Source organism: Hemicordylus capensis, chromosome 12, assembly GCF_027244095.1.
Source record: "Hemicordylus capensis ecotype Gifberg chromosome 12, rHemCap1.1.pri, whole genome shotgun sequence".
In the NCBI taxonomy this organism is placed as follows: domain Eukaryota; kingdom Metazoa; phylum Chordata; class Lepidosauria; order Squamata; family Cordylidae; genus Hemicordylus; species Hemicordylus capensis.
In genome coordinates this window covers 20,800,250-20,809,130 of record NC_069668.1, presented here as the reverse complement: position 1 = coordinate 20,809,130, position 8,881 = coordinate 20,800,250, and the positions used below count along the sequence as shown (strand labels likewise).

The window sequence follows — 8,881 nt, the reverse complement described above, 5'->3', positions numbered from 1 at the left end:
CTTACTCACGAGGAAGAAGCGAGCCAGGCCGCATGGTTTGCATCCCGGCCCGCAGCGACGGGAGTCTCCACGTGGGGCAGGCGAGGGGCTCGCCAGTTTGCAGAAGAGGAGGAGGACGGCCCAAGTCTGTCCACGCCGCCTCCTCGCTCCTTTGCCCCGGAAGGAGAGGACTGCACGTGGCGCGGCCGCTCCGGAGTGACTCCGGCGCCCGCTCCCAGTCCCCACGTGCGCCCCCAGCCCGGCTGCTGCGCCTGCTTGCAGGATGGCCGCGGACGTCGGGAGCCCCGGGGGGACCCCGCGCCAGGACCGGCGCTTCCTGGACTTCTTCTGGGACATCGCCAAGCCGGAGCAGGACACCCGCCTGCGGGCCACCGAGGAGCTCCTGGGCTACCTGCGGGAGAGCCAGCAGGTGAGAGCGCTGTCTAGGCACAAAAGGCCCCGGGTTCCAGCCCTGGGAGAGCTGCTGCTGCCAGTCCGACGGGCCACGGATCTGACTCAGTAAGTGGCAGCATCTCCAGATTGGGCTGGGGAAGACCCGAACCCCCCCCCCGCCACTGGGAGAGTTGCTGCCAGTCAGTGTAGGCAGCCGTGTTTCCTGCAACAGGGATTCCCAGGGGTTGCTGACGACAACACCCATCATCCTCAACCAAAGGCTGTTGCAGCTGGGGGGTGATGGGAGTTGTAGTCTACGGCATCTGTGCGCCCCTGTTACGGAGAACACTGTTAGACGGCACTCATTTAACGGGGCCAAGGGGCAGGCTCAGAAGGCAGCAGCGCTGGTTTTGCACTCCAATGGGGCCCACGATCTGCATCACCGGGTTGAACTGGGAAAGATCCCTGCCTGAAACCCTGGGAAGTTGCTGCCGATCAGTGTGGGCAGTACTGAACTGGACGGGCCAAGAGCCTGAGCTCAGTATAAGGCAGCTTCCTAGGCTGTATTTTTAAAGTTTTGTTTTTCTGTTTGGCTATAAGGTTTCTGCTTGTTTCTGGGGAAAGGACATTTGTTTCATAACATTCATGTTGTTAAAAGAAACCGATTTTGATCACCGACGTTAACCTCTGCTAACTGGGCAAAGCGGTCCGGCACCCCCTCGGAACCCACCCACCCCGGTTTGGTTCAGTCCGGGGGTTTCGTGGTTTTTTTTTTTTTAAATTTAAATTTCAAATTAAAAATATAAATTTTCAACTTATATTTTTTAACTTACCCCTATGCAGAGGGTTGGGGGTGGGGTTCGGTCCGGGGTCAGACTGAACAGGGGTTGGTTCGGTTCAACCCCGAACAGTTGAACCGAACTGGTCCGACGTCAAACACATGGGACGTCGAACCTGTTTGCACATCAATAAAAAGGGACCCAAAGAAGATTGTTTTAAAAAGGGGAGGGTTTTTAAAAAAAATAATTCGAGGGCTTTAAAAATAAACTGGTACATGCAGGTGGAAAGTGTCGTGTTTTGCAGAGGCGTTTCCCATTCTCTCTCGCGTATGCTTGTTGGATGTGGCCGTAGCTCAGTGGTCGAGCATCTGGCTCCCAGGTTCGATCCCTGACATCTCCGGGTATAGCTGAGAGAGACTTCTGCCTGGAACCTTGGAGAAGCTGCTGCCAGCCTGGGTAGACAATCCTGAGCTAGGTGGACCCAGGGTCGGACTCAGTAGATGGCCACTTCCTACGCTCCTACTTGAATATGTCTGACTGAAGGGTGATTCTTTGCACCCGTGGATTGTTTCTGTCCTTGTATTTCTTCTCTGGGCCGTGAATGTCCTAATGATTTGTTGTAGGACGATGAGCTGTTGAAATACACACTAAAACGCCTGATTGATGGATTGGCGGCGACGCGCGAAGCAGCTCGTCCGGGATTCAGTTTGGCACTGGCTCAGGTGAGTGTTTCCCACCCCGGGGGCAACATTAAATACCAAGTGACCTACCTTACAGGGTTGTTGTACAGATTGTTTTTGAAGACACTTTTCTCCCGCTTTTCCCTCAAAGGATAGCCAAAGTGGCCCATGGCATCCTAAAAACATCAGCTTCGATAACATAACACATTTTTTTAAAATCAAGGACTGCTTGGGACCCCTGCTAACTGAGCAAAGAGACGCCCTTTAAAGTGGCAATTCTCTTGCATTTAGCAGGGGGAGAGCAACTGGCCCTATCCAGCCCCAGCACAGCATCCCTCCAGTGGCTGTTGCTGGTCTCTTCCTTATGTTTCTTTTTAGATTGTGCGCCTTTTGGGGACAGAGGACCATCTTCATGTATTTTTGTATTTGTTCTGTGTGGATGGCTTGGAGAACTTTGGTTGAAGAGTGTATATTATTATTATTATCTCTTGTTTACACAGTCAGACAGGTGTTATTGACTGGTTTGTTTTATCCAGACATCGAGTCCTTCCCAAGGACCTGGGATGCCAGAATTTTATTGTCAATGGTTATAGATATCGTCGCAGAATAAAGGCTGTTCCCAGTAAAGCTGCCTTTTGTAATTGGCTGATGGTGATTTCTGTGGCCCCAATGGTGTTGAGGTGCTCTTCAAGGTCTTTTGGAACTGCACCCAGGGCGCCAATGACCACTGGGATGATTTGGGTCTTTTTCTGCCACAGCCTTTCATCATCATTATTATTATTATTTTCATTTTCATTATTATTATTATTTTTATTTTTACATTTATATCCCGCTCTTCCTCCATGGAGCCCAGAGCGGTGTACTACATACTTGAGTTTCTCTTTCACAACAACCCTGTGAAGTAGGCTAGGCTGAGAGAGAAGTGACTGGCCCAGAGTCACCCAGCTAGTATTATGGCTGAATGGGGATTTGAACTCGGGTCTCCCCGGTCCTAGTCCAGCACTCTAACCACTATTCGTACTATTAGCAGTGATCCGTTCGCTTCCGGTTTGATCTCCTTAAGCCCCCTCTTTTCTTCTTCCCCAGCTGTTGCAAGTTTTTGAGGAGATCTCACTCTTCACGGTCCTGGAGCAGATCAAAGAAAAACACAACCTTGGCAGGGTGAAGAAGGTGAGTTGGTGCTGGGCGCCCACCGTTGCGATAAACGGGAGGGAGCTGCTTCCCGCTGAGTCAGACCACTGGTCCGTCTAGCTCAGTATTGTCAACACTGACTGGCAGTGGCTCTCCCGTGTTTCCAGAAGGGGTCTTTCCCCAGAGTTGCTGCCGGAGATTGAACCCCCGTTCTTGGGAGAAAGGCTGCAGTCCCTGTTCAGATTTCAGTTCCTCCGAGGCGGGCTTCGCCCCTGGCCGTTGGTCCCTGGAGGTCTTCACCCCATTGGTTTCCTTCCCTTTCAGAAACTCTTCAGGAACACTCTCTTTGGAAACTTCTTTGGCGTGCTGGCTCTATTCCAATCTGGACGCCTCGCAACGGTACGGCCGCTTCCCGGCTAGATGATTTCAAAACGTTTTGCCTGGGGTTGCCTCTGTGGAGTATTCAGACACTTCGGCTGGTGCCAAATGCTCCTGCCAAATGTCGGCCATCGGTACCCTGCTCTGTTTCCTCTCAGGCGTGCGCATGTGCGCGCACGCACACATTTTCTGATGTCCATTCAGTTCCTTTCCGATCCCGCTCAGGGTGAATCAGGGAGGCCCTACTTTGAATGCACATGTGCACACACTGCCTTGATACTGCTGCCCAGGACAAAACTCATTCCGCACACTGATGAAAAAAATTAGAGAGTGCTCATCGTGATTTTTGGCAGCATCTGTTAGAGGTTGTTGATTTTTACCCACAACAGGTAAAACAGCAGAGCACTGAGGAATGAGCACACACTCCAGTTACAGAGTAGGTAGCGGAGGAGGGTTCGGATATTGCAGCTGTTTAGAGAAAACACATGGAGATCCTTGTGTGACTAAACACTAAATATTTATTGGTTAAATACACTTGGATAGGAAAGACCTATCTCTAATCTAAAGGACTACATAGTGGATAGGTAAGGAGAGAGAGAGAGAGAGGTTTCCATCTGCTCTCTAGGAGGAAAGGAAGGATTGTGACTCAGCCCAGGAAGTGCTGCAGAGTCCGTTCAGGGGTCAGAGAGCAGGGCCCGAGAGGGAGACCCTGACTCACTGTCTCTACTCCCAATGCCCCTAGTGGTCATTAGGACAGTTGGTGCAAAAGGCCGATGCACTGGAAGTTCATCTCCAACAGCATCCACCCCTTCCAAAGAGCGCTGACCTGCTGACCGCTTTCTGTGTGTGATTGCCCCGTCTTTTCCCCTACCCACAAGTCATCAGGGTTGTCTTGCAGCCATTTTTGCACAGAGGAAACAGGGTCTCCGTGAACTAGATCAGGGATTCTCAACATTGGGTCCCCAGTGGTTATTGGACTTCAACTCCCATAATCCCCAGCCCCAGTGGCCTTTGGTTGGGGATTATGGGAATTGAAATCCAATAACATCTGGAGACCCAACGTTGAGAATCCCTGAACTAGATGGCTGTGTACTCTCCATGGAGTCACCTTTTGGAGAACATCCCTGCCAATTTCCACTTGGGCAGTAAGAGGTTGTGGGTTCGAATCCCCGCTGGTATGTTTCCTAGACTATGGGAAACTCCTATATCATGCAGCAGTGATATAAGGAAAGTGCTGAAAGGCCTCATCTCAAAGACTGTGCGGGAGGTGGCGGCCATGGTCAACCCCTCCTGGATTCTACCAAAGACAACCACAGGGCTCTGTGGGCGCCAGGAGTCGACACCGACTCAAAGGCACAACTTGACATCCCCCCTGCTAACATCAATAAATGTTGATAGTAGTTCTTGTGTTCTGTTCAGTTTATTACGATCATTGGTCAAATCCAGAGAACAAACCCGGATGAGAGGATTCTTTAAAGTTAATAACGATACAGGGGTGTGTGTTTGTCCTCACAACAACCCTATAAGGTAGGTTGAGAGAGAAGTGATTGGCCCAGGGGGTCGCCCAGTGAGTTCTGAGGCTGAACGGGGGATTTGAACTCGGGTCTTGTTGCTTTGCTCCTACAGATGTTTTGCTAACTTTGTGATCTTTGCTGTTTGTTTTTATGTTCTCAACTTGTACTTCCTCCCATCTTTGAATCTTAGGATTCAAAGGCGCTACTTGGGGGCGTCCAGCTCCTTCAGAGACTTTCGGAGCACCACGCTCACCTCAAAGACCTGCCCAGGAAGACGTTGGCCGACATCGTCTCTGAGGTAGGAAGCCACGGGAAAGCGGGCAGCCGTTCGAGAGTCTGAATTTTGGGCTCGGTTGCTTTTCGGCTCTTCGCCTGGCGGCTTAATACAGAAGGGGCTCTGGTCGGTGTGAATGATTTTGGCAGTACTGAGGGGCGGGAAAAGGTTTGGGAGGTGGTCCAAATGATGAAATTTACAGAATATGTAAGAATGAAAACAAGGGAGGTAGATAAGATCATCTTGCTGTACTCAGCGGAGTCCACTTTTTAAATTTTTGGAAGGTAAAATTTGAGATGGATTTTAATGTTTATGGTAGGTTGGCCTTATGAAAGTGGCAATGTTTTCTTACCTTACGGTTATGTGGACATAGGAAGCTGTCATATACTGAGTCAGACCACTGGTCTATCTAGCTCAGGATTGTCTACACAGACTGGCAGTGGCTTCTCCGAGGTTGCAGGCAGGAGTCTCTCTCAGCCCTATCTTGGAGATGCTGCCAGGGAGGGAACTTGGAGCCTTCTGCATGCAAGCAGGCAGATGCTCTTCCCAGAGCGGCCCCATCCCCTAAGGGGAATCTCTTACAGTGCTCCCGTGTAGGAAATTGACAGTCATGATTGTTCAGAAAATGTGTTTTGTCTTGAATTTGTGTGTATGTGTTATTGTTATTGTTTATTTACAATCGTGTATGTGTTGTATTGGAAATTTTTGAAATGCAACCTTTCTAAATCTGGAATATGGAAAAATTATTAATAAAAAAGATGTTGGAGAGAGAGTTTTGGATAGGGGGAGAGGACGGAGGCGTTGGAGAGGGGTTGAAAACCAAAGATATGTCTATGTTGTCTATAATTATAGATATAGTAGAACTCAGACTGAGCAGAGATATTGTCCCTGTAACTCGGATAAGATTGAGTTGGATGCACATGTGCTCTTGTGTGTGTCTTTTACTTCGGTTCGGTGTTCCCTGTCACAGGGATTTCCAGATGTTGTTGACTACAATTCCCAGAATTCCTCGGGCCAAAAGCCATTGCAGCTGGGGATTCTGGGAGCTGTAGTCAACAACATCTGGAAATCCCTGTTACAGGGAACACTGCTTAGGTTTTAGGCGGAGATGAATCGGCCCTGTCCTACAAAACCTCAGGACAATCAGATGGATTTTATGTCAGATATTTGCTAATGGATACAAATTCATCAATCAAACTCGCAGTTGTCAGATTTTGTTTGTCCCGCAGTACGGGTTCGGGGTGCTTTGCTCGCTAATGCTTAGAACCGATGTACAGATATGCTATGAATATGGTTGTGTTTAAATCAAGATCCCAGAAGCCGTCTTTGAGGAAGTCCTTTATAGTGTCCTGGAGGATGATCTCACTTCCGCCTTAAGCACCCCAGGACAGCTCTACCTCTTGCTGGTTGGCATCCAGAAGTTCCCCGGAGTCCTCTGGCCCAAAAAATTGAAGAAACTCTTGGGTACCTCCACTGTTGTCACAGCAGAAAACATTCCCAGGTTGGTTTTTTAAAATTTTATTTTATTTATCCTATTTTTATACTGCCTGCTACGTGCCTCTCTCTCAGTCCTACCTTGGAGATACTGTCAGGGAGGGAACTTAAATAGGAAGCTGCCATATACTGAGTCAGACCCTTGGTCCATCTAGCTCAGTATTGTCAACCCAGACCGGCAGCAGCTTCTCCAACTTTGCAGGCAGGAGTCTTTCTCAGCCCTATCTGCTGCCAGGGAGGGAACTTGGAACCTAGATGCTCTTCCCAGAGCGGCTCCATCCTCCAAGGCAGGGATGGGGAACCTTGGCCCTCCAGCTGTTTTTAAACTACAACTCCCATTATCCCCAGCCACAATTGTGGCTGGGGATGGTGGGAGTTGTAGTTCATGTGGCTGGGGATGATGGGAGTTGTAGTTCAAAAACAGCTGGAGGGCCAAGGTTCCCCATCCCTGCTCTAAGGGGAATATCTTCCAGTGCTCACATGTAGTCTCCCATCCAAATGCAAACCAAGGCAGACCCTGCTTAGCAAAAGGGGACAATTCATGCTCACTACCACAAGACCAGCTCTTCATCCTGCCTATTTGTCATTGTTGTCGTCATTTCAGCGTCGTCCTCTGTTTTACTTTTCCCCCTCCAGGCTCGTTGAGGTTTTGAAAATGGTGGCGAAGTCTGAGAAGAAGGATCGAACTCTACCAACCGTTGCGCTGGACCTGTTGAAGGTCGCCTTGAGTGAAGGAGCCTTTGAACTCTTCTGGAAGGAAGCTGTCGAAAACGGGCTGCTGAAGGATCACGTCGGGCCCTGCAGGTGAGACAGGAGACTTGCCGTTTTAGCCTAACGTGGAAACCCTCGTTGGTTTGTGTGGCTTTATTCAAGAGGGAAGATATAAGACTTCATGTTGCTATTAAGGGTGTTCACGGAACCGGCAGAGGCGGTTCGGTTCGAATTCGAAACGAATTTGAACAGGCTGGTCTGCAAACTGGTTCTTTAGAAGCGGTGGTGGTTCTGTTTGTCCTGTTGAATTGGTATGATTCGGTTCAAGTGTTCTGCTTATAAAGGGGAATTTGGTAAGGATTCCCCTTTACAAGCAAAGCAGGGGGATTCCCTATCTTAAGTATCTAGAAAGGGCTTCATAGGTGTGTGTGTGAGGGCACCTTTACTCTTTGTGGTGGTGGTAACTCCTTGGTCACAACTCTCTCTCAAACAATTCACCGTTAATTAAGAAGCTCCAGAGCTCTGGCCCTCCTCAAATGTTGGCCAACAACTCCCATCAACTCTGACGATTGGCCACTGTGGCTGGGGAGGATGGGAGTTGTAGTCCAACAACAGCTGGCGTGCCAAAGCTCTGCAGACCTGAGCTGGGAAACAAATGTCCGAGTCAGCACCCTGTGAGTGACTCCGGGTTGAAACAAAGCCCCTTTCCGCACTGGCAAATGAGGATAATCGGTATTCCATCGGCATGTTGTTCATTTTCTTCTCGTCCTCCCTTAGCTACATGTGTTACCGGCTGCTAGGAAGCGCTCTTCCGCTCCTGTCTCTTCGCCAGCTCAAGGTGGTTCTCCGCGGGGAGGTAATGCGCCAGTATGGGACTCACGTGGTGTCGACTCAGGTAGGCAGGGGCAGTGCTGGTGGGGTTTGTACACAGAAGGGATCGGGGCGGAGTCCCGACTCTGGGGATCGGTCTGACTTGGCAGAAGGCAGCATCCTGTGATTTTATAGTCCACTCAGGAATTTAACGTGCGGCCATATGCATTGCCAAGCATGTGTCCTGCGTTGAAGCTGCCCTATTATAGACTCGCTCCGTTCAGTCTGCAGTTGTCTACTCTGATTGGCAGGAGCTCTCAAAGGCAGGAGAGACTTTCGCCAGACTGGTAACAGCCCTCAGCGGCAAGAGAGACATTTCCCCGCTGTGCTTCCCATGATTCTTTAACTGGAAATGTCTTGGGGGCTTTCAGACTGCACTGAGGGCCTCTGCTAAAACCCTTCAGTATATTGAAGCATATATTTTCCTCCCTGGTCTGCAAATTCAGACAGTGGTCCTTCTTGGCAGCCTTCAGAGTCAGACCTTTGCTCCAGCTAGCTTAGGAGTGTCAACTCTAACCGGCAGCATCTTCCTAGGGTTTCAGAAGGAGTCTTTCCCAGTCCTATCTGGACATAGCAAAGATTTGACCTTGGGGGCCTTCTCACATAATGCATGAAAAGAACTAAATGGAGCCAAGTGAAGTACAAAATTAAGTACTAAAGGGACGTGGGAAGAATACC

The 8,881-nt window shown here is 49.7% G+C and overlaps 1 protein-coding gene across 1 annotated transcript in view; it reads left to right on the top strand.

Annotated features, from left to right (window-relative positions):
* The window catches only part of MYBBP1A (MYB binding protein 1a), a 56,301-nt gene continuing 47,420 nt past the window's right edge, over nt 1-8,881 (top strand). The window contains 8 exon segments of the mRNA XM_053274949.1: nt 1-409; nt 1,775-1,873; nt 2,918-3,001; nt 3,287-3,361; nt 5,045-5,152; nt 6,439-6,629; nt 7,259-7,426; nt 8,111-8,228. Coding sequence (XP_053130924.1) covers nt 263-409; nt 1,775-1,873; nt 2,918-3,001; nt 3,287-3,361; nt 5,045-5,152; nt 6,439-6,629; nt 7,259-7,426; nt 8,111-8,228 — 990 coding nt within the window. The 5' untranslated portion in view covers nt 1-262.